Raw genomic sequence first — 25,952 nt, 5'->3', positions numbered from 1 at the left:
GTGGCTCAAAGGTAAATAGGCCTTTGTGTAATTACTGAGAAAGGCTCCCTTGTCTCTGTTCAGTTGAGGTGACCCTCAATGATGTGCACAATCCCACTTTGTATAGAGTCACTCAAATTTGACCAGGTGCTCTGTTCTCCATTCTCAGGGCTGCAGCCCAGAGGAATGACAGACAGCTACACAAGCACAGCTGTTTCTGTCTTCACATCCTGGTGACTTTTAAAATGTCCTTGGATGATTACAATTGCTGTCTCTTAGATAAAACTCTTCTGGGCCAGAGCCCTTTGAAAGGAAGCATCTACTGGGGGTGTGATATTTTGACTGCCTCATTACTTATGGCATCCATATTCCTTGCTGTCTTGGCTCTAAGGGACAAACAAGTGAAGTGGTAAGGTGTGAATTTACTTCAGGAAGACCAGGGCTCAGATGCATGGCTGGTTTTGAGCAGGGAGTTTCGTGAGGTAATCATAATAGCATCTTATGCAGAAAGCAGGTTTTGTGATGAAACTGGAAGTGTCTTTATCTAGGTCACTGATAAATATACTTTATGCTGTTGCCTGTTGGCAAATCAATCTGATTTTTTTTGGAAATTTAGTTATTTTTGATAATATCCAAATTACTGTGGACTGGGAATTGCTCTGTGAAATGCTGTCTTAAATTATACACAGACAATTGGTTAAAACTATGGAAATAGGAATATTGAGAGACTTGCAAAAAGAACTGCTGGATCCTTTTGACAGGTGATTGTTCTGCCTTTTCTGGGGTAACATGCTGTTGAATTGTGTCTGGTGTTGACTTGTTTATTTTTCCCCCTTCTTCCTTTATTCCAAATAATACACTGACTCAAGAAGAGAGAAATACAAACGTGACATGGAGTACCCTGAGTATTTTCTCAGCAGCACTGCTGGGGAACAGTGTGTAACAGAGGATTGCCATGTGTCACTGGAAACCTGGCAGTCGGGGTACAAGGGATTTTCCTGTTTATATCTGTGGATGTCCAGTCCTCCTTTATTCTACCCAAAATCCTGGATTTCAGATGAAGGTTTTGTTGGCTCATCTTCAGTCTCTCCAAACCTTTAATGTTTAATGCTTGCAGTCTCTCCAAACCCTTAATGCTTAGACTTCTTAGGCTTTCCCTGGCCCTGCAAACTGTTGTGTACCTACCTTACCAGTAGGTAAGGTAGGTACACAACAGGTAGGCGTGAATATACTCCTTGTACCTAACATCCACCTAACCTCTTAGTTTAAGAGCCACCACAGTTCAGTAAAGTGTCCTTAAAAGATCCTCACTGTCCCAAGTCACCTGACACCATGACAGTTCCCATCATTTACCAATCCTCATATAGTTGGAGAGCTCCTGCAGAAAGGTGAGAAGTTCTGCTTATGACCAACACCTGAGACTCCTGGGGGAGTACAGTGTATTCTGCCTGTGAGGAAGCAATTTACCTTGGAGCAGTGCTCAGCCTGTGCTCTGAGATGTGCTTGGGATGTGTGTTTGGAAGCTTTTCCAGACACAGTAAATTGAGAGTGTGTCAGCTGAGGATGGTGTTTTGTCGATAAGATATGAAACTCATTCTTGCTCAAGTGGACTATGGACATAAACACCTCTCTTTTTCTCTCTCCCCACTTTTTTTTCCCCCCAGGGTTTGTGAACTAGAAGAATTGGGAGAACTGTCTCCTTGTTGGGAAAGCCTTCGTCGACAAATAGTTACACAGTACCAAACTATTATTTTAACTTACCAGGAAAATCTGACTGACCTGCACCAGTATAAAGGTGATTTTTTTTTTTTTAAATGAAAATGTGATTCTTCTCTACCAGGATGGTTAGTGCTCCTCTGAAACTGGCAACCCAGAATGTTTCATGAGTAAACAAAGCTATTATATTTTTTGTCTCTATTAATAATTATTGTGAGTTTGCTAATTACCTGGGAACATTTGTCTGTTGTGTTTGTTCTCTTATCTTACTCTGAGAGTAGAGGACAAGGCGTGAACAGAAAAATTTTGGTTTGTTTTTTCTTTTTAATTTTCTCTGCTTTACTTTCAGCACATAGAAAATGATGAATAAAGCTTCTTGAATGTTTTAGCATAGGCACAAGGAGAAGGGTTTTATGCTTACTGTTGTCTTGCATTTCTCAGGTCCTTCATTTAAAGCCAGTAGCTTGAAAGCTGATAAAAAACTGGAGTTTGTTCCTACAAATTTACATATACAGAGGATGAGAGTCCAGGATGATGGAGGATCAGGTATTATTTTCTTTCTTCACTGATCTTGTTACTTTTCTCTCCACTTTTTTTTTATTTCCATTGTCAACCATACAGCCAAGTTTCTACAAACTGCTGTAGTAGTGCTACTTGGCATTTTTGTAGCACCTTCTAGTCTCAGATTCCAAATCTCTTTACAAAAGAAGAGACAAAAATATAATTGTTGTTGTTCTACAGGTGGCAAAACTAGGTTCTGGAGTTAACTGGACTCTAGGTGGCACAAGTTAGCCTTTGTACTAGGGTTGGGTTAAGCTGCTGTGTCCCTTCCAGACATTCTGAATTGCAGTAGAATAAGAAAGGTTCTGACTGTTGTTTCTTGTTAAGCTTGTGTGCTTTTTCTCCAGAATCAACATGGATGGTTGTGCAAAATCACATTTTTTTTCACATCAAGCTTGTTTCATCATAAATAACCTGGGCTTTCCCTTCTTTTAACAGTAATTCCCTGTGACCATGGACACACTTGTGTCTGTATGAGGGATTCCAGTAATGGCAAGCTTTGTATACAGACCAGTGTTCAATACTTCTTTTTCACAGTCCATCTTCTAGATTAAGAAACAAAGGACTTGCATTCATGTGTGGGTCTTTCACCTGAAAATGTGTTTGATGAATTTCCAGGGCCTCTAGAACAATTCTGTTTTCCATGTCTTTCAAACCATGGCAAAGTTTTCCAGAAACTACTTTCAGAAAAGTTTTTGAGCTTACACAATTGTTTGTCCATGTTAAAGATGGCAGGTTTTCATTTGTAAGTCCTTTCTGTCCATCCCAGATCAGAACTACGACATAGTCACCATAGGAGCACCAGCAGCTCACTGTCAAGGCTTTAAATCAGGTGGCTTGCGGAAAAAGCTGCATAAATTTGAAGAGGCAAAGAAACAGTAAGTAGAAATACTATTGTGTCAGCTATTATTGTGCCTTTTCCTCCTGGCCCATGCTCAGTTATTTGGAAAATCATTCCATTCTGTTTTTATTTCATTCAATAGTACTACTATACAATATTTTGTATTGAATATTTTTCTGTGCAATTTTTTTTCCAAAGAAGGAGAGGGAAAACAGTTTCCTCCTTATATTACTATATTTATTTGTTTACTGACAGGCTCTTTCTAAGGGTCTTTTTATGAAAACTTTAATTTTTCTGAATACTTGTTGATTCAATTAATTTAGCTATTTTAGGTGTTGGGTTTGGGTTCTGCCCAGTTGTGGGTCAGAACATTTGCTGAACATCCTCAGCTGCACTGCATCATGCTTCAACCCATTATTTTCAGGAGACTTTCACCCCTCTCATAGCTTCCAGGTCCTGTTGCTGAGCTCTCTTTAGTAGGAACCTGCTGTGCCTGATTAGTAAATTCCTTGTTGAAAAAAATAGGTTTAGTTCTGAAACTATTGCCGGAGGCTTTCCTGCATTGCCTAAGGTTTATGCACATATTGGGCTTCTGAATTTGGCCTTTGCCCCACAGGCAGGATACTTGACCCCCATGGTCCTGTCTGCAGGGACTCCCAAGTGACCTCTGTAGAAGTGTGGATGTATGAGCTGTAGGAATTGCAGAAGCTGGGAAGGTCACATTTGCTAACATGGCACCCACTCCAGTTCCCAGAGAGGGGAGAGTGCTGCAGGGTCTGCATTGCTTCTGCTACTGTAATGGAGCATTTAAGACACAGGAGCAGCAGGTCAAGGAGTCGTTGTAGTCAGGGAAAAGGGGACCTTGAAAATGCCCTTCCAAAGAAAGGATTAGTAGGATTTGGAGCTGATAGGACAAGGGAATGACATGGGAATCAACTGCAGAATTAATTTTGGCAGTAGAGAAATGAATAGCAGCATCTTGTGAATGTCAGTCAGACATGTACTGATAAACAGATTGGTGCAAAAACACCTAGTGTAATTATTCAGGCTGACAGAGTGCCCTAGGATAGGACTAGAGGAAACTGTAAGCTTGGGAACACTGGTATGCCAGGCCCACCCTTTCTGTTCTTTTGATACCACTATTGCTCTTTGCAATAACCTCCTTCTGTCAGCGTAGCCACTGAAGTGGTTCTTGCTCCTGCAATAACTAATTCCCCATGTGGATTTGTTCTTGTTCCCCTCACTCAATAATTCAGTTGATTGGAGAGTTTAATTTCTGTCCAGTACTTTTCCTCTAAGCTTTTCAGAACTGTTCCTTCTGGGTCTGTGAAAACTGCAGGTTCAACATTTGAAGAATAACTTTCATTTTAAATACATCTATGCTATCAAAAAGCCAGTATAGTAGAACTGAGATCCATCTCCTCAGTTCCATTGTTACATTCAGTTCCTTCTTCTTTCATTGGCATAACTGTGCTTGGTGCATTCACAGCATTTCCCCAGATCAGCTCATGGTCATCTGGCAACCTGTGTTTTTTTGCTTACAACTTTACATACCTACCTTATTGAAAAAAATTACTCAAATAAGTTATTTCCCCAATCATATTTGTTTTGTTTCTGCTTTTGGTATTTGCTAACAATCTGCTAATTTTATTTTGGTTTTTTTGTTTTTGTAGCAGTTATGAGGAGTGTTGGTGAGTTTTCTGTTTCTGAGAGTTCTATAGAGGGTTTCTGTTCTCTGGGTTGTTTTATTTTCCTTTTGTTTGGCAAAGATCTGGTGTGTTTTAAAGTGTGCAGGGCTTTTTAATGTCATGCATCATGGCATCCCTAATTGTGCTCTAAGTAATTGTAGCTGCTTTGTAGAACATGATGTGTGAATGAACTTCATTTCATCTGCAATGTTTGTTTGCAATGAACAGCAAGCTTCCTGGCTCTCTCTGACCATAAGAGGTTAAGAAACTGAAAATCAGAACACAAGGATTTTACATATTTTCCTTTGTTATTTCCAGTGAAAACTATCTGGAATGAGAACCTTTTCTGCCAGTGATGGAAGATAATTAAGATAATTTTATGTATTTAAAACCTTGATAGTGACAGATTTGGCATGGTGTATATTTTTGTAAACCATGTCTTTAATAAAACATTTTCACATAATATTTTTTCTCATTTTTTGGTGTTCAGTGCTATCAAAAGCAGACTTTACTGGGTGGTTCAAAAATGCAGAAATTCTCCTCTAAATTACTCTTATTAAGGTTGAACCCCTAATTCACTGAGAATTTAAGTCTGTGTTACAGTTTGCTGCTATAATACAATGAGAGCTGTTCATTTGAAAAAGCAATTGCAGGTTGGAAAGTAAGTATATGTGAACTTTACACCATAATTTTTCCCCCAGTCATCCTAGCAAATGTTTATGATTAAAAATATAATAATTCTAAATCCAATCTCAATATGCTGCATGGCCTTTTCTGCCAACTATGTCTTTATGCATGTTAACCACACTGTCGTGGAAAGAAATTGCTCAGAGGAATTGTCACTAAGATCACCAGTCACTAGAAAGCACAAATCAAGTACAGGGAAAGCCCTAAAAGCTGAGGTTAATTTGCTGTATGGGATAGCAGTACTGGGGAGTGGTTGTTCTCTGCCCCTCAGGTGGGTGAGCAGAGCACAAACAAGGAAACTCTTCCAAGAATCACTTCTGAGTTACATCCTTTGATAACAAATCCCCCATATTTCTTTTGTAATGGAGCTCAGGCAGACACTGGCACTAGGCTTCTCCCTTGCTTTAATATCCTTTAAGGGATAAGAATTGGAATTGTGGCATGATTTTGGAGTGTGCAACCCTCGTGTCCTACCTCACAGATACGCTGCAGGAATGAACAGCGTTGCTCTAAGGGTAGCAGAGGAGCTCACATCCTTGGAGGTCATGATCTGTGGTAACTGTTCCTGAGAAAGAAACTCCTCTCCATGTAACCTCTCAGTGAGGCTGTCTCCATTTAACAGTGCTGAGATGGGTGCAAACAGTAGGTTCTTCTGGGCTGCCACTATGCTGAAGCCATTCATGACTGAAAAAAAATAAGATAATACACAATTGTTGTCCTCTCATGCTTGATGCTGTGTTGAGAATGGACATCACGCTTGGCACAGCTGGAGATGATGTAAAGGCCTGGTATTTGGGTACCTTTTCTACTGGGAAGGAAGAACCCAGCATTTTGCTTGACAAAGGGAGTAGTTGTTAGCTGGTTCCAAATAATTAACTTAGAACACAACTTAAACTTTGAGTAATTTTCTAAGTTAAAAGGCAGCTTTTGTGAATGACTCTCAGGTGGGATCAAATTACCCTTTGGAAGTGCTATTCTTTCTCCAGCAGTTGTAGAGCATCTGTCTTGGATTGGATAAACAACTTCTGTAGACATCTAAACTTAAAAGGGCACAAACTGTTCTCCACTGTCAAATAACAGTCTTAGTGTAGCTGCATTATCCCCATATAAAGATGTGTTTGTCCCTAGTTTAGTGTTTTAAGTATGTGCTAATAGAAACTACACAGAGAACGGTGTCCTTGGATCAGCCTGAAGATGCATGTTGATTTTTTACATACCATAAAATTGCTTTTGCTGGTGTAACTTGATTCTGGTCTGCAATAGGGGAAATTTTATACTCACAGAAGGACTTTTTTGTTAATACAACAGTGTTTGCATTATGGATCTGGGTGACATTTCTGTGTTAGAAGAAGCATAGATTTTCTTTTCATGATGTTAGTAGATATATGATAAAACATATTTGTAAGCAAGGCCTCCGTGAAGTATCTGTGTTGTAAGGAGAGGGAGAATGGAGCAAGATGTCTCTGCAAAAGGAGGTTCTGTATCTGATGACAAAATCTGTCACCCACATTCTCCTCAGCAAAACTGTCCCCTGGTGTACAAACTATGCCCACAGCCCCTTGGTATTAGGGATTAGTAAATCTGCATCTGAATACTTTTAGTAAAGGCAGAGAAGTCTCTAGCATCATGTTCCTGCTGTGCAATTGCCCACTGGACTTTCACTGTTGTTCTCTAGTTTAGGTACATTTTTGTTGTCTGCCATTAATTCCCCAGCATGCCACTGTAATGTGTGTACCTCTAGATCAATTTCCCTCCTAAAATCAGTCTTTCTTTTTCAGCACTTCAACAGGTTCCCAATCTATAATATACATCCCACAGGACATCGTTAGAGCAAAGGAAATTATTGCACAAATCAACACCCTGAAAACACAAGTCAGTTACTATGCAGAAAGGCTCTCAAGAGCTGCCAAGGATAGATCAGCTAATGGCCTTGAAAGAACACTTGCCATCCTAGCAGATAAGGTAGGAGAATAATTAATTTCCCTGCTGAAGCACAGTGTATTTCTTGTTCTGTCTGTACCTTTAGCAGGTTTTCTTGAAACTTCTGTTTTACCATTTTCAGTAGTGTGTTGTAACATGCACAGACCTACACAAAAGTTGTAGCCTTTAAAAGTTCCTGGTTTTATTTATGTGTCTCCTACTTTTGACACTCTTGCCTTCACCTCCTCTTGAAAGTGCAGTGTCCTTGGATTCCCTCTATTCATTCATCACATCGCAGTAATGTGCATTCTTCACTTTCTTTTATATCCTTTTCTCCATAACCACCTGGGGTTTTTTAATGTTCTGAGTCATCTGTCAAGCAGCAGCAACTGTGTGAAAGTTAATGAAACAATTCTGTATTTTTCCACTGGTGAAATAAGGAATAATGGTGACACAACCTTTGCTTGAATTATAGTGATGTAACCAATTATTTCTTGATGTGTGCTAACAACAGTGTGTGCTAACAGACTGGACCCAAAGCTGAACACAATCTTACAGGGAGGAAAAACCCAAATACAGGTTTACTGACCTCTTCTGTCCTTGAAGCAGATCTGATGGCTCTAAGCAGCAGTAGTGGCCAATCAGTTTGCCATAAATTGTCCCAGTGGAAGAGATACACATACAACTTTGTATAATAGGACCTCATGTAAATGTATTATTTATTATAATACTCTTTCTAAATGAATACAGTGCATAATTGTTCTGTGGGATTTTCTACAACTGGATTATGTTTATATTTAACATATTCATGTCTTGTTTGTTGTTATTTTAGTAGACACACAGGCCACATAATTTTCATATTCATATGGCTCACAGAAATCCTTTAATACAACAGGGCTAAATAAGACAAGGAACAAATTGCATTGATTAATGGGTTATACCTTCAGCCCTCCTCTTAAGTCTTATTATGATTTCAGGATGATTGGGGTGAAACCTGAGCCTTCTGGTGTGGCAACTGTTGTGTGGGGTATAAAAATCATTTAATATAGAATATAGTGGGTTGGGACCAGGATCATCCTGGTCCTGCACTCCCAGACTTACACCATGTGCCTGAGAGCATTGCCCAAACACTTCTCGAACTCTGTCTTGGTGCTGTGACCACCTCTCTGGGGAGCCTGTTCCAGTGCTCAAACACTCCACATGTGTCTGCACATTGTTCTAAGCTTTCATCAAATGGAGAATGAAGTGCAACTAAAGATTAATTGCACATTCCTCAGTGAAATTTTCAACAATTACAAATCTAATATAGTAGTACAGACTTTGGAAATGTATCATTTCTATCTTGGGTTCCTATACTATTTTTTAAGGTCATTCTGTAGAGGTATTCTAAAGGCACCTTCAAGCAATAGTTTTTTACAGAATACTGCTTCTTTTTTTTTTCTTTCTTGAAAAAAATACAGTATAAATTGTGTGTGTGGAATAATGAAAAGTTTTCAAAATGTGGGGCTTTATTGCTTTTTAGACCCGGCAACTTGTCACAGTTTGTGACTGCAAGCTGTTGGCAAATTCAATACATGGACTGAATGCTGCAAGGCCAGACTATATAGCTTCAAAAGCATCTCCAACCTCTGGAGAAGGGGAACAAGTGATGCTAAGGAATGATCAAGATACACTTGTGGCCAGATGGACAGGAAGAAATAGCCGATCTTCTCTGCAGGTGGACTGGCACGAAGAGGAATGGGTATGTTTGCATAGGGGAGTGATGAATCCTTTGTTCTTTTTACTTTCTTTTTTAATAAGCTCTGTAGCTGCCCACCAGATAGGCATAGGATGAGTATGTAGGAGGTATTGGTCAGCTAGCAAAGATGTTGTCTCTATCCTGCAGGAAGTTACTCCTTGGGATGGGAATGCAAGCATGCTTTAATAAATATTTCTGGATCTCCTAAACACTGGAAATTGTTAGAGTAGGTGCATAGCATTTTTAAGGTGAGGCCCAAGGGAAAGTAAATAGCTTATCAAGTGAAAAACTGACCACACTACAATGGACTTTTGCACTTTCCCAAATAAAGTGGTATTTTGTGGGTGCTAGCTATGCAATTTAGGCTTCCTCTTATAGAAATACTACCATAAACATTTAGAACTTGCAGTCAATCACTGTCTTGATTATGAACAGCATTTTAAAACTGTTTTCATGAAGTATTTAAATGATTTTCCCTACCACACTGCCAATCAAAATGAGAATTGGACTGTGTAAATTCTGTCATTATGTTAAATAAACAGAAGTTAACTAAATCTCACAGATAGTCAAGATTGATTTAAGCAATTATAAATATTGGGAAATACCAATTTTTCAAAGAGATTAAATTCATTTTGGAAATGGATCCTTGCTAGTTGTAATTATTTTGGCATACTTTGACTTACAGTCAAAGTCACAGTAATAAGATACAAATAAACCTAATTCAGTATTTAGACATTACTATAATACAATAATTTTGTCTGTTGTTCACTGAGTTACAGAGAAAAAAAGATGTGTGATTGTATATAATTATTATGTCAAACATGAATTTCAAGAGTAAACAATAGTGCCAGCTAGAAATTGGAATAATAGGGCAGGAAGAAGAGCTTAAAATTGTTTGGCAAGCTTACACAGAAAATAACTTTGCAATTTACCACACAAGTCATGTCACTAGATATTGTTGACAGCCTGGTATATGTTATTTATATACCCATAATTTGTCTGTGCACACATGCAACCACAATAGCCCAGAGGAAAGTTTAGTTTGCAGAGGAATTGTGACTAGAATCAGAGGAGCAAATATATCACCAAGGATTTGTTACCCTTTTGGTTTTAAACTGAGAAAGAAATGTTTTCTTTTCAGGAGAAAGTTTGGTTGAATGTTGACAAGAGTCTGGAGTGCATCATCCAGCGGGTGGACAAACTGCTGCAGAAGGAGCGCCTGCAGAGTGACAGCTGCGAGGACGTTTTCCAGTGTGACGTCAGCAGTACTAGTAAGAAAGGTAATCGGGACAGTCGTGCCTACTGGATAAATCCAGAAGATTTAAATGAGACCTCAGCATCCTCACCACCTTCATCATCCTCACCACCATCTTCATCCACACCATCCTGTGCATGCCATTCTCTCAAGACAAGTGCGTATGCCAGACACTGCTTCTCACTGCTGCTCTCTTCCTGTGTGCTGGCATCATTCCTAAGCCTCCCCTGCAGCCCTCCGTGTGTTTTTAGCTCAGTGGTGGTGTTAAGCAGTGATGTCAGGTAGAAAGAGCTGTTAGGTGTACTGGGAGCTGCTAAGCCCATTACTTGGTTTGAAATCCTGGTCCCACTGAAATAATTTCCAAATCCATTGATGGCAGTGGCACTTGGTTTTCACTCTGTGTGTGTTAAGCTGGTGAAACAGTTGTATGGGTTATCACATGACTGACACCACCTCTGCTAGCTTTCCTGTTGGCTTCAGCTTCTTTGCAGCAATCAAAACTTATTACAGGTAAATAAAACATGAGGGAAGTGCAGGCACTACTGAAAAACTGATAGTCCCAGCTGGGCTGCTGAAGCATGGGAGAGGACCCCAAACAGTCCCATTAGATTTAGAGCTGAATGTAGATGAACCTAACAGAGTTCAGAGCAGATTTTAACCTAAACTGTGGTGCTGTGGCACTCAATTATTTAGACATCTTGTATCTGGAATGTAGGAATTGGCAGTGCAAGTTCTTAGTTGAATAATCCATTCAAAATTTAAGCTCAAGTGGGTGCTGTATTGAACTCAGTGTAAAGTTGTAAACATGTGAATGAAATAAATCCTTATCATTTTAGACTGACAGTTTGGCAGCTGTGCACTAAATTTCAGAATTATTTCATTTACTTGTGTACTTGACTTATTCTGACATTCTTTGTGTGGTCACTCTGATTTGGCCACTTAATAGTGCAGGTGGGCAAAGTGAAGCTCTAAAAAGACTGATCTGTGTTCTCATTGCCTGTGTCCTGTTCTGTCTTCTTGTTTAAGGGCCCTTGTCCCTTATGTGTGTCTGTGACTTCATGTCCATCACATTGTTAGTGTTGCAGTGGAAGGCAGTGCCTCAAGACAAAAAAGGCAAAAAGGAAGTAACAATAAATGTTAATATATTTTTTGTGTAGCTTTGCATGTTACCTTATAGTTTATTTAGTATCTTAGACAACTATGTTTTTCTAGATTAGACTGACATGTTTGTGCATTATTAAAAAATAGGAGTGTAGGTTTTTGTTTCAGTAACCTTTGACTAAATTCCTTCAGCTGGTTTGATACCTATAAATGTTTTTGTTTCCTAGCTAGTTTACATGAAGTTTTATATGTATTTACATGTAAGTTTAATCAGTAACCTTCAATGCACATTCACATAAATTATTAAATGTTGTGGATTTTTAATATTAAAAATTCACAGGAAAAATCTGTGTTGAGTGTTGTCAGAAGCTTTTCCCAAGATAATACGATGCTGGAAACACCTTAGAATAATATTTTCCTACCATTTTCAGTGGCTCTTTTAAATCTACTCTGGATTTTGACACTTATACCATTTAAAAGTGGAATTGGCTGTGTGACCCTACCGAAGATTTTTTTTTTTTAGTGCAAAGAATTTCTGTAACTTTTCCCTGCTGCCCCTCCAAAAAAGGGGGAAAAAATCCTTCTGTTTAACCAATAGAACCTGGGGCAGAATTGAATGACAAAGAAGGTCCTTTCTCTAAGTTCAGAATGACAACATTTTTGGTTTTGTATATTGAAAGAATTAAAGTTTTTCCAGTCACTATGACTGGAAAAACTTTAATTCCATAAATGAGCAGAGAGGAGACAGAAATTATTTTGAAAGCAATGTAAAACCAAGCCAAGCAAGATAGTTCCAGAATCGGTAAGAGAGGGACAGTAAAATTTTATTGAAGGATCTCTCTAGAAATGAATGCTTGTGAAAGAAAATACTGCCTGAAATAGTAGAAGGGAAATTGAAAAAAGATATTTTCAAATGTACTTGGGCTTAGGTATTCATTTCTAAAATCACATGGGGACATACAGTTTCTTTAGTAAACATGATGGATTTTAATTTACTGAGAGGTTTTTTCTGATTGTCTAGCTGAGATTATTGTCCTGATGCACACTGTTGAATTTTATATTTTCTGTTAAGTTCAGATTTATAATTCATTGACTAGTGAATCTAGATATAAACAACAGAAGCTTAAATCCTGTTAGCTTAGTAAGCTACTTTTCATTAATGCAGGACTTGCTATAACAGGGCTTATGTTATTTTTTTACTGTTAGCACTGACCTGTAGTATGTTTTCATCTGACAGCTTGATCCTCCCACTGAAGTGAGTATGGAATACTCACAGACTTCACTGGTGGGGTTTCAGCCCTTAAAATACATTCTAATATTTCTGTTAATTATTTCAGAAATTGTGTAATGGAATTTAGACTCAGGTAGCCAAGTACTGGTTTCTTATTACTCTTACATTGTGGGTGCCTTAATGTAATTTTCTGTTAAGTGCATTGAATTTACTGCTGGTCTTTTGCTCTTCTGTTTAGCAGCCTTACTGCCAGCTTAATCTGTAATTGCAGTAAACCAGTGGTTCTCAAATTGTGCCCTGTGGATCACTGGGGGTTGACAGTGCACTTGCTGGTAATCCACAGCGAGCCTCTGAGCTAGCAGGTACTGGCTTTCCTCCAAGTCCCCATCCAGGTGTTCCTCTGATCAGAACAATGGAGTGGAGGAGGCAGCCCATGCCCTCGATGCCTGGGGGCAACAGAGTATTTCTGCCTAGCTCCTCTTCACTCAGTGAAAATGTTTGAGAACCCTGGCACTGAGCATTTGAGTTGCTTGTATTTAGACTGTGTTGCTGCTCCTTAATCATGCATGTTGCCCCTCCATTTCTGTGCAGATTGCAGCCCTACTCCGGAAGAATCTGCCCCAGGTATGTGCATTCATGGCTTCTGCTTCTTCTGAAAACTGCAGGGGTTTGTTCATACTTTACTGAACAAGTGCCTTGCTTTAAGATGGACCATTTTGAAATGGCAGTGCTTTACAACACCACGTGAGTTACCTAAGCTGTTGAGCAGTTATTTCCTAAGAGTGCAGCGGGTATCTGGTCCTTTCACATGTCCAGATATGGGAGAGTGCTTGTTCAGGGCCTCTTGGATCTCTCCAGTTGATGTGTTTCAGCAAACTGATGTAGGTGACCATGGATTGAGGCCTGTTCCAAATGTCATTGAAGACTGTGGGAGTCTAACATTTCAGACATGTCCTTTCACATGGGCTGTTGGGCTGGTCTTTCTGAATGAGAAATTGAGCAGAGCATCAAGGAGTCAACAAAGCTGATGGAAAATCTCTGTTGTGGGTGCACTCCAAGTATTATTGGGGATTACAAGTCTCATGTTCCAGAATGCAGAATTTAGGAGTCTCATCCCAGTGTTAACCTTCTTTCTTCTGTCCTTGTCCCTCTGTACTTCATATGAAAAGACTAAAATATCTTTTCATGGAGGACAGCTGTTTTAATAATACTTTTATTGCTCTGGAGAAGAGACCCTTAGGGCAAAAAAAGCAAGAACTTTTCCTGCCTGCCATTGCATCCTACAAGCTTTATGTATTTGGTTCTCTTGATAAGACATTAATTTTTATGAAATGGTCAGTATTATATAGTCAGCAAATGTTCACTGTGAGAACTCATTGGCCTTCCCAACACCCCTACCTTGTTCCAGCCTAATTTGAGACTAGGAGTGCAATTTGTTTTATTCCTGTTTACTGTTAATAACAACTGCCACTGAGTAAAAAAAAAAAAAGAAAAATGAACACAGGTGACACCTCTGTGAAATAGGTAGCAAAAATCTTTTAGAATCTTGCAGACTGACAAGGGTTTGTGTTTTCATGGCCAGAATTTTAAACCAAGAGAATACACAGCCCTGAGGATTTTTGCTCACTACCGCAGTTGAGTTCCTGCCTTGTATGTGAATGTTGGAAGAAAAAACCCCATCTAATAATTACATTGCCTTTACCATGTACTTTCTGATTACCAAAGATAAACATATCTTTAAAATGAAGTGCTGTCAGACACACTGCAGTTTTAAATCTTTGCCGAATTAGTAGCTATATACATGTATGTACATACAGTCAAAAAGATGATGATGTGCTGGAAGATATTTTCAGTTCTTGTTATTCTCATTTGCTTACAGAAAAGCTCTTAAATGCAGTAAGAGAAACACTTAGTTTCATCTATATTTTGCTTTCTAAGTGTTCACAAGGCCATGTTATGGCATCTGACTAATTTTGAGATAAAATACTTAATAGAATGTAAAAGACAAGCTGTGATTCCTTGCCTGGTCTTTTGATGTCTCCTGCTTTTTTAAAGGCAGTAAACCAGAGTCAAACAACTTTCCCTTTGTGTAGCTTGTTAGGTTATTTATCTACCACATAGAACAAAAGCCAAAAGGATAGTTCTATTACTCTCACCAGATATGTTTCTGTTAGCAGAAGTTCCAGAGTTCCCCTCTTTGGCTGGGTATCAAAGGAACATTTATTATTATTGACTCCTAGTTCTGCCTTTGAGTCAAAATCCCAAACAATTTACTTTCAGGGGCTCCAAGTGTCTCATTCAGGCAGGTTCTGGTCTGTACATTGCCTTGTTCCTACAGCCAGCTGGGGTGGGAGTTGTGTGTGTGCTGTTTGTGAACTCTGGTGCTTTAAAAAAATAAAACATATTGTCCTGCCCTTTAAAAAAAGAAAGACTTTGACAACTCAGTTTCACTCCTGTGCTTCCTGTGCAGGACCGTGAACAGAATCCCTCTGGGTCATATGTTGTGTATTTCAGTGGAAGAAAAGCTCCAAAGTACTTCCAACAATCTGTAGGACTCCCGTCTAATTCACTATGTTAAATATTTCTTGTTATCCAACTTAAAGCCTTTAAAACTGCTCAGGAGACAGGAAACACTTAAAAGAGTACCTACATTAATTTCTCACCTCACACCTTATTATTCTTAGCTGCAAATAGGAGATGAGCATCATCCTGCCTCAGTGAGGTGCAATAAGGATCAATAAGGTGGTGAAGCAATTGAATGATACACCTATGGGGCTAGAGATTCAAAAAGCAGGATGTTTGGGAAGAATCTCATTGACAGAGATGGCTAAGCAGATGGTCCCTGTTTCTGTACTCCTTACTGTCTGTCCATGTGTGTGCAGTGAAAGGGTTTGTTTGAACATGGACATGCAGTTATATACACTTCTGTGTATAATTGTTCGTGTTTCTGTTATGATTTCCAAATCAGCTATTGTACAGCCTGTTGTGCGGGCACAAATTGTGGTAAATTTTACATGGCCTGGAAAGTCATAACGGCTTTACAAATTCTAAATTCAGTAAAATTCTCCATATTTTCCTCATGCAATAACCACACTGAAAGGTTACTTAATTATTACAAAGCAGGGAATAACCGTCCAGCCAAAATAAAATGAGCTCTAAATGTGAATTATCAACAACTTTGTCCTGCAACTGGAAGTTTCTTCTTAAAGTGTGGTTGTTTCAAATAAAGCACTTCCACTGCTACTAATTTTTTTTTTCTTTCAACCAGGTGAATGGAGTGAAGCTCTTTACCCCTTGCTGACCACACTCACTGACTGTGTAGCCATGATGAGCGACAAGGCCAAGAAAGCCATGGTGTTTTTATTAATGCAGGACAGTGCCCCGACAATAGGGCTCTGCCTGAGCCTTCAGTATCGCAGGGATGTTGTCTTCTGCCAGACTGTAAGCAAGCACATAGACATGATTTGATTTCACTTCCACATTTGGTGGGGTTTTTATGAATATGAAAGATTACCCTTTTGAGAATTTTTCAGATCTCTTCCCAGGTTTGACACTGATTTCCCCTCTCAAGCTGTGCTATCCTGTCCTTACTGGTTATGTGCATTTGACAATTCATAAATTAGGTGTTTCCTTGGATATGCAGTCATTCACTATTGGAAACAAAAATTATTCCAGAACTAGTAAAAATACTAGTATACTAAAATATACCACTGTATTCAGAAACAGCCCTTGCCTTCCAATGCCACCAGGCCAAAGCAAAAGTAAGGTGTGAGAGAGGGGGGCAAAAAGGTCTGTGAGTAGCAGGTGTACTCCCCCAGTTACCTTTTGTTGTTTTCTGCATTGAGAAACCCAGCAGGACATATGGTACCTAAGGAGAGAAGTCCAGCCACAGGAAGAGAAATTAGTTCTGGGTTTTTTTTCCCAGAAGTTCTGTTTCTGGACCTGCTGGCATCTTTTGTATCAGACCCTGATTAGCAGGTGTCTGCACTAAAAAAATTTCCACTGCCCACAGAAAAAAAATTGCTCTGCCCACTACACCTTTGTATTAAGTCTGCTTTCCTGTGAAATCACTGTTTTGTTCATTTATTTTAAACAGTTTATTTCTTGGACATCATTGGCAGGGGTTTAGTCCAATAATGTATTATCAAAAATGTAGAACAAGTGACAGGATGAGAGGAAATGTCCTCAAGTTGTGCCAGGGGAGATTTAGAGTAGATATTAGGAAAAATTTCTTCATGGGAGGGCTTGTTAAGACCTGGAGTGGGCTGCCCAGGAAAGTGGTGGAGTCACCATCCCTGAAGTGTTCAAAAAATGTGTAGAAATGGCAGTTGAGGGCATGGTTTAGTGGTGTATGTGGTGGTACTGCTGGGTTGGACTTGGTGATCTTGGAGTTGTTTTCCAACCTTAATGATTCTGTGATCTCATAGAGATAAAATCAGGGAATTTTCTAATATAAAAACCCACCTCCTAATGCAGATAATTTTTAAATTCAATCCTTTGAATATGATAACCTATCATGACCAGGACTTTATTCTCTTCTGTTTAATTCTATAACAAAGTAATAACCTGTATCCATAGTATATTGCCATCACCTGAGAAATTCCTTTGTAGACAGTGAATTAAGACTAGTATTAATCTTAGAGAATAGTACTGACCTTAGTACTAAATCCTCAGGATCTTGTTCTGAATATCTTGTAACATCAGAGTTTAAGTCTGCATAATGCCAACAGATACTGCATTTTTAAGCTTTCTCAAATGTCATTTTTGAAAAGCAGTAATTTATTCATACTATCAAAATTCTTGGCCTGGAACTAGCTGTGTTGCTTTTCTGTCTAAAATGAAACCAATTCTCTAAGGAGCAACTTCTGTATTTCATTCAAGTTGTAGACCCTACCACAAGTGATCGTGTTCAGAAAACAAAAAGGTGTGAGATCTACAGCAGCCCCATTTTGAGACAGCTTGTGAGATGAAGGCAGCGTGCCCTGAATCTGATTTTCTGAATGTTTTGGGCTTTCATTGGTTGGTAGTTCTTCAGCTGCAAGGAAAAAATGATGTTTAAAGGAAAAGAGTGTCTGTGTGACAGATTTTATTGCACCTCTTATACATGCTATGATTTTTGTTTGGGGCTGAAGAATCTGTTTTATTTTGAATCATTTCATTCTTGTCTGTTTCCTCTCTCCCAGCTGACAGCTCTCATTTGTGGTTTCATTATCAAGCTGAGGAACTGCCTGCATGATGATGGATTTCTAAGACAACTCTACACCATTGGCTTGCTGGCACAGTTTGAGAGCCTGCTGAGCACTTATGGTAAAGGCACAGGGCCAGGGGTGGGATTAGCTGTTGAGTCAGCAAATTCTGCATTAAATTGGCTACAGCAGGATCTCAGTGTTTGGGACAATCTGCAGCTCAGCTACAAAATTATTTTGAAAACTAAAACGCAAAACTAAATTATCGCTGAAAGACTTAATTATCTAAAAACTCTGAATTTTTTCTCACTTGCTTGAATTGCTTCCAAAAGATAAGTGTACTTCTTTTATAATAGAATGTCAAAGGTTTAAGAAAGACTAAAATGTATCACAGTGGTCTTTGGGGTTTTTTTTTCAGAAAATAATTGGATGAAACTTCTGGTAAGCTGGGAGAAACTGTGCCCAAAATACACTTTTTGAATTTTCTTGAAACTTCTGTAGTCTTGCAGCACAATGTGAGAGTGAAGAGAGAATATAAAAAGGGAAAGTACTTCACTCAGAAGTGTTTCACTCCTTTGTCTCAAAAGCTGTCTGGATACTCATTAGGGAATGTTTTATTGGACAAATCCAGAATACCTTGTGCAAAGGATTTCATGGCTCTGACAATGCTGAGAAGTACTTATTAGCATCACCTAACTTGGAAAATCAGCATATAAAATACTTAAAGAACAGTAGTCTGGACTGTTCTAGATAATTGGTGTTTTCTAAACTTGCTGAACTCAAAAAATCAGCCATGACATTGTCTGTAGGTCAAGGGGGAGGCTGGGGCTGCAGCATTGCTTCATCTGTGGAACTTCTCTATGGAGTAATGGCCTATTGTTGCCATCATATTGACAAAGGGAAGTTGTGCATAACAAGTAATTACAATTCACTTTTCCCTCTTGGATTTAGGTGAGGAGCTGGCAATGCTGGAGGACATGAGTCTGGGAATCATGGACTTGAGGAATGTAACCTTTAAAGTAACTCAGGCTACATCAAATACATCTACTGACATGCTGCCAGTCATCACTGGAAATCGGTAAAAAACAATGAATATACTTTATCCTTGATGAGTGGGAACATGCTAAAATTTGGCTTTTTCTACCCAAGGAGAAGAGCTGCAGTATAAATGAGCAGAGCAAAATCAGCCATTGTCAGGAGATTGGTAGATCTGATGTGAATGTCTGTGAGGATATAAATGCTACATTACAGGTTGCTGCAGGTTTGTTTTTGAACTAGGATAGATCTTCTGACTAGAAGCAAGTTGTGGCAGTTCCTCAGGGTCAGTTCTGACTGATGGTTGCTTTTTAATGGTTGTATTATGTTCTAGGTGTTATCCTTCTTTAGACAAGTAGTACATTCTTGGAGTGTAGCTTTTTGATCCCTATGTCTAACAGCCATTTATTTCTTTTCAGTGATGGATTTAACGTGAGGATCCCTCTGCCAAGCGCCTTGTTTGATTTGTTGCCGCGTGAGATTCAAAGTGGAATGTTACTGAGGGTTCAGCCTGTTCTTTTCAACGTGGGAATCAATGAGCAGCAAACCCTAGCAGAGAAGTAGGTGTCCAGTCAGGCAAGCTCAGCCTTGCTGGCAGTTCAGCAATGGAACTATGTTGATGTGGAATTGCACTCTTACAAAAGTGACAGCAATTCAGTTTCTCCAATACACGGACATGGGAGCACTGTTCTAAAGGAATCTGCCAAATGCCAAACAAAAAGAGCTCCTTCTTTGTGTGCCACATAGCTGTGAGACTCCTTACCTCGTGGGTTTGAGATTAGTGCAGGTTTATGTGGTTCAGATGTGAATTTACAATGGAGATCTATCAAGGGCTAGTTAGCACACAGGTGCTCCTTGTGACTTAAGACCTCTGTGAGTGACAGATCACTAGAGGCTGAGATCATTCTGGGTGTTGCTGTGTATTTACTGTCTTGGTTTTGCACTCTCTTGCTGTGTATTTACTGCCTTGGTTTTGCACTCTCCCCGAGACTCCCTCTCCTGGTCACTGTCAAAATTCAGGATAATGGGCAAGGTACACCTCTGTTTTAACACACCCTTGCAGTATTAATGTAATGCAACACTGCTGTTGTAAAACTGAAAAATATAATTATGTAATTATATTTGCTAGGGAGACTGCTCAGTTCTGGAAGAGCCAGCAGATTCCCTCTGTAATGGCCACATCCTGTAAAGAGTACATTGGCAGAGCACTGCTCCAACAGAGCACTCCAGTGAAGCCAGGCACATGCATGTTGTGACAGCAGCCTTGGTACCAGGCTGGAGTGTGCACTGTGGTGGTGGACAACGAGAAAAAGTCTAACAAAAAAGCATTCCAGCAATTACTGCTGTCCTCTGTTGCCCCAAGATGACTAGCACAGTTACAGATGTCAGCACTCTGTGTGTACATCTGTGTATGTGGATATATTTAGATAGATGCATTGGGGCATTGTTGTAAATATTTATTACATTCATGGCTTATTAATCCTAGAGCCATATTTTTCATTTATATACCTGAAGTCAGCAGTCACAGTCCTATCTACTGATGTTATGGTTGTTATTATTAGTTTATGAACTAAACTATTAAGTCCATTATTAAAAGTTTAAATTTAGGTTAAAAAAAAAATAAGCCAGGTAAGAATTTAATATTGAAAGAGAGACATGAAAGCCAAAGAATTTAAAATACTATTTTCTACAATATTTTTCTTATACCTTCCTTCCCTTTTTCCCCGCATACTCATATATTTTCTTTCTCTGTAATGAATCATTACAACAGGTTCTCTGTTACACTTCACCTGGCATTTGAATGGTTAGGGAACTCCTGGGATGAATCTTTAAACTGTTTTTTTTGGTTAACATATTGCCTAGTGCAGTTGTTTCAAAGAAACAGAGACACATTTTACCTTGGGCTTAATTGTTCCTTTTTTCTCCTTTGAAAGGTTTGGAGACACCTCACTGCAAGAAATAATTAACATGGAAAGCTTAGTGAGGTTGAATTCATATTTTGAGCAGTTCAAGGAAGTTTTGCCTGATGATTGTAAGTATTTTGTAACTAATGACAAATTTGCTGGAACAGCACAATTCAGGCTGATTTTTTCATTTGTTTGCTTTATGTTGTTTTTTTAAATGTTGATGATATACCAGCTTTAGTAACCTCCAAGAAACGAGGTTACTAAATACTTTTAATACTATAGTACTAAAGCAGAGTGGATTCAAGGGGTTTAAAGGTCAGACTGATTAACTTTCCTTTTTAAGGTTACTTTTACATCTCTAAGTGGCACTGTGTACTGTATAATCATCCAACTAGGCAGTGAGATTGTTGTAAGGTAAAGGTGTAAAAGTGACAGGTTCTAGCAGCAGCACTTTTGTCTGCAGTTTTTGGTGATGCTCCCTGTACTTATGATAAAACCTGCACAGAGAGTAACTGCCAGTTTTTTGGAACTCAGTCACTTCCCTCTGTTTTTCCTTTGGCACTTCCCTGTAATTGTTGTGTCTGCAGCCAACAACAGAGAGCCTAGAAGAGTGACAAAAGCTACATGCTTCATTTTTACTGGTTCTTTTATTTGCTTGTTCCTGCTTGGGGTTTTGTTGAGAAGGCAGCGGTGTGTTACTTACAAAAATAGTGAAAATTCATCAATTCATGATTATTAATCAAACCTCTTCTAAGGTTGTTTCATGTACTCTACAGTTACAATTTTATTCCAGAAATACAAATGCAACAGCATGCGACAAGATAGTAAGAATTCTGTCTGTTAAAGTGTGTTATTGTGAGTTTGGTTACCCTGAATTTTTTTTGATACAGCTGAGAGCACAGCCAGCTTTTCTCCATCCAGGCATTCATAATGCTGCATAATAAATTCTCTGGAATGTTAGCTGCAGAGTTTAATTCTTTATTGTACAGTAGTCTAGCATCAGATTTTCTTGTACGATTCAAAAATTAACCAATTTAAAATGAATTTTGTTCATGTCTCCGTCTAGTCTTTTATAATAATTATTCCCATTCAACTCCTCCCTCTCCTCTTTATTTTGCTTGCCTTTTTTATTTAACTTCAGTCTCTTCCCTCTTCCCCAAACCTCTTATGTTTGATCCAATTATCTTTTTGCTTTTGCCTTTTTATTTTTCCTCCTGAAAGTTGTGATAATTTAGGATATACAAAATGAAGTATAGTTTTCTGTGTACCCTTATCAAGGGAGAATAGCATTTTACATTGAACTGCAAACCAGGTAATTATGCCCAGTTATGTAGTCTGTGGTAGGCAGAGGCAAAAGGAAAAACAAACAGATCACTCTAGGGGACAAAGGTACCAGTGAACTATCTGCTGGCAGATTGTAGGGAATGTTCCCTTCAGGAGCAGTACCCAAGAAAAGTTGATTCCTTATCCACTGTACATGTCCCTGTGTTATTAATTCTAAACTCTGCAGAATTTCTAAGAAATTAGTCTTAGCTCCCTGTCCTTGTTCTGTTAGCTCTCCTTGTCTTTAGAAAGAGGAGATGGCCTGTGCCCTCTTTTTGTTTACAGGTATTGCTTTCTTTCTAGGTGTAGAGTCCAAACAACCCAGCCCAGGACAGGCACAGTATTGTTAATTATAGAATAGAAATGTAGAATTCTTTAGGTTGGAAAAGATCTTTAAGATCATCAAGTCCAACTATTTCCCCAGCACTGCTAAGTGCCCCCCTAAACTGTTTCCCCAAGTGCCACATCTCCACGTTTTTTAAATACCTCCAGTGGCTGACTCAACCACTTCCCTGAGCAGCTTGTTCCAGTGCTTGACAACTCTTTCAGTGAAGAAATTTTTCCCAACATCCAATCTAAATCTCCCCTGGTGCAGCTTGAGGCCATTTTCTCCTGTCCTGTTGCTGGTTGCCTGGGAGAAGTTGCCTGCTGGCTTTCAGGTGGTTGTAGAGAGCAATAAGGTCCCCCTGAGCCTCTTTTTCTCCAGGCTACACAGCTGCTCCTTCAGCTGCTTCTCATAAGACTTGTGCTCCACACCCTCCACCAGCTCCATTGCCCTTCTCTGGACACCACTGAGGTTTCAGTACCTCGAGTTCCATTTTACTGTGAGGGGCCCAGAACTGAGCACAGGATTTGAGGTGTGGCCTCACCAGTCCCCAGTACAGGGGGCAATCCCTGCCTGCTCCTGCTGGCCACACTATTGCTGATCCAGGCCAGGTCACCATTGGCCTCTGGGCCACCTGGGCCCTGCTGGCTCATGTTCAGCTGCTGTGGATCAGCACCCCCAGGTCCTTTTCTGCCAGAAGCTCCCCAGCCACTCTGTCCCCAGTCTGTAGCACTGCCTGGGGTTGTTGTGACCCAAGGGCAGGACCTGCCACTTGGTCATGCTGAACCCCATAAAAGTGGCTTTGACCTATTGATCCAGCCTGTTCAGGTCCCTCTGTAGAGCTTTCCTGCCCTCCAGTACATCAGAAGCCCAGCTTGGAGCCATCTGCCACTGAGTGAGGGTGCACTTGATCCCCTCCTCCTGATCACTGATAAGGATTTTGAGCAGGACTGGCTGCAGAACTGAGCCCTGGGGAGGCACACTGGTGACCAGCCACCGCTGGGTGTAGCAGCATTCAGCAGCCCCCTGTGGGCCTGGCCATGCAGCTGGGCTGTTTTACCCAGTGAACAGTGTGTCCCACCAAGCCACGAGCAGTCAGTCCAGGAGAATGCTGTGGGAGCCGTGATAAAGGCTTTGCCAAGGTCCAGGTAAACAATGTCCACAGCCTTCCCTCATCTACAGCAGGTCACCTTCCTGTAGGAGGAGCTCAGGTTAGTCCAACATTCCATTTGCTGTGAGAAGTAGGCCTAAAATAAAGCCTCATGTGTCACTCAGGCAGGATTCTTTTTGTCACAGTGTCATCTCTTACAGTGCATGCCTCTGTACTTATTCAGTCACAACTTTAGTTGGTGTTCTCTGTGGTTACTCCTTTTAAAAAAGAGAACTTGTTGAATACTTGTAATTGATTGTCTGGAGTATCTTTCTATATATGTAACAGTATGGATAACAGTTTGAACACAGAAGATGAATACTGAAAGTACTCTGAAAAATTTCAACTACTTTATTTCTACTTAGTGAAGTATTAATAAACAGATCATGACAATGTGGTGTCCTTTGGGTGTTTCTTGTAACTGAAAGCTGACCAGCGTGCAATTTTAAAATCAACAATGTGAGTAGAATATAAAATGTCTGCAGAGTTTCTCTGAAGACATCCATGTTCTCCTGTCATGTCTGTGACTCACAAACCAAAAGACTCTACCAATCTTGCTCCCTTTGTTCATTCTCTTATTATACTGCTTTTAGATTCTGAGTCCCTGAAGTTTTAAATAACTGGAATTTATATTTCCAATTGAGTTTAATTAAGCATGAATTTGTTTCGTTGATGGTACTAAGTAAATCAGAACATGAATAATTGTTCTAGTCCCAAGAAAACCCAAATGTGTTTGCAACAGGCACATAGAAGCACTTTGTAAAAGCTCTGTTGAATACAGATGAATAAGTGGAGTTGCTTTTGTTTGTTTTATAGGTCTACCTCGATCTCGTAGTCAGACGTGCCTGCCTGAACTGTTAAGATTTCTGGGACAAAATGTTCATGCAAGGAAAAACAAGAATGTTGATATCCTTTGGCAAGCTGCTGAGGTATTTATTCATCTAACCATCTCTGCATAGTTCAGCTGATTTTCTGTATTCATATGTATTTGTCCCTTTTTTATTACTGGTATGTTTGAATTTGTTCATTTGCTTGTGTGTAGCTTGCAAATGCTTCCAGGCTAGACCTCCTCTAGAATGAGATACGGGGAAATAAAATGTGTTTTCCATGTCAGACTTTCCCCTCAACTCATACAATGAAGTTCTGCTCCCTCAAACATACCAAACTTTGACATTGAAGCCCTAGTCAGCATTTGTGTCTCTTTGAGGGGAAGTACAGGTGTTGTCTCTGGCAGGAAGTTTTGCCTGTGGAAGGAGTCATGGGCTGTCTATCCCATTTCTAGATATGCCGCAGACTGAACGGTGTTCGGTTCACGAGCTGTAAGAGTGCCAAGGATAGGACTGCCATGTCCATCACCCTGGAGCAGTGTTTGATCCTACAGCATGAACATGGAATGGCTCCACAGGTCTTCACTCAGGCTCTGGAGTGTATGAGGAGGTAAGAGTTTGACCACATTACTTATTCCTAAATAAGGAACCATGCAAACTGCAGAGGAGTGGTGGTCTCTGTTTCCATCAAAAGAAAAAAAAAGTAAGCTAAAGTCAGGAACTGTAAAACTGACTGCTAGAATTCATCCCTCCTGTGCATGTGAGTTGCATATGCTAAAGCTGGTTCTTACCAGATTTATATCAGATGGGCTTGAGTTTTCAGTAGAAAATTAGGAGTTTTCAGACAAGCATGTAAAAATATGTTTTCCCTTAATGCTGAGCTTACAGAACAGGAAACTGGTGCTTCTTTGAAAGTTGTTTAATGATGACTTTACCTCAACCGTCATAGCACTAGGTTTCTTAGTTCTAGATCAGGGAGATTTCTCAGGGATGACCTGGTTTTTATTCTTTGAAACACAGACACCTGCAGTTTGCACTGGTTTGCCAGTGTATTCTTTAGCAGTGAAACACTGCTCACTGGGTGAAATGTCAGTATGAGTGTTTCACGCTATATAGCAACCAAATTTCATCACAACATGTCAGTGTGCTGTTGTCATATCAAAATAATGATGTTCTGTATTCTGAAGCAGCAGAGATGTTTGCAGAATTAAGTACTGTACTTAAAAAAAAAAAAAAATCTGTTTACTGTTGTTCAATGCCTTGTTTCAAGCACTGCTGGAAAACTCCGTAAGTCACATACCAAAAGAAAGGATAAGAAATCTAGCTTTAGTCTTTATCAATGTAGTTCAACAATGCTGTTCAGTCCTGTTTTTCAACATTCACTCTTATCGAATGTACTGTACTGTGTGTCTTTTCACCAAATTCTCTAGAGTGTTCAATTCTCTTATCCTTTCTGTATGTTTTTGCTGTTTGACCCTTTCT

General features: G+C 39.5%; 1 protein-coding gene across 11 annotated transcripts in view; it reads left to right on the top strand.

Moving 5' to 3' along the window:
- INPP4A (inositol polyphosphate-4-phosphatase type I A) overlaps positions 1–25,952 on the top strand; it is a 110,584-nt gene that overhangs the window by 73,358 nt on the left and 11,274 nt on the right. For 8 of the 11 annotated variants that reach the window (XM_050975612.1, XM_030235130.2, XM_050975607.1 and 5 more), the window contains 15 exons: positions 1,644–1,774; positions 2,137–2,241; positions 3,026–3,134; positions 4,771–4,788; positions 7,251–7,434; positions 8,915–9,133; positions 10,272–10,542; positions 13,309–13,341; positions 15,986–16,158; positions 17,901–18,024; positions 18,855–18,981; positions 19,358–19,498; positions 20,873–20,970; positions 24,460–24,572; positions 24,926–25,080. In XM_050975612.1, coding sequence (XP_050831569.1) covers positions 1,644–1,774; positions 2,137–2,241; positions 3,026–3,134; positions 4,771–4,788; positions 7,251–7,434; positions 8,915–9,133; positions 10,272–10,542; positions 13,309–13,341; positions 15,986–16,158; positions 17,901–18,024; positions 18,855–18,981; positions 19,358–19,498; positions 20,873–20,970; positions 24,460–24,572; positions 24,926–25,080 — 2,001 coding nt within the window. The remainder of the gene's footprint in view (positions 1–1,643; positions 1,775–2,136; positions 2,242–3,025; positions 3,135–4,770; positions 4,789–7,250; positions 7,435–8,914; positions 9,134–10,271; positions 10,543–13,308; positions 13,342–15,985; positions 16,159–17,900; positions 18,025–18,854; positions 18,982–19,357; positions 19,499–20,872; positions 20,971–24,459; positions 24,573–24,925; positions 25,081–25,952) is intronic. The other 3 variants (XM_030235133.2, XM_030235134.2, XM_030235131.2) reach the window with 3 other exon arrangements.

Source organism: Serinus canaria, chromosome 1 (assembly GCF_022539315.1).
Source record: "Serinus canaria isolate serCan28SL12 chromosome 1, serCan2020, whole genome shotgun sequence".
In the NCBI taxonomy this organism is placed as follows: Eukaryota; Metazoa; Chordata; class Aves; order Passeriformes; family Fringillidae; genus Serinus; species Serinus canaria.
Note: the sequence above shows the minus strand (reverse complement) of the source record. Positions and strands in the feature narration are given on the sequence as shown.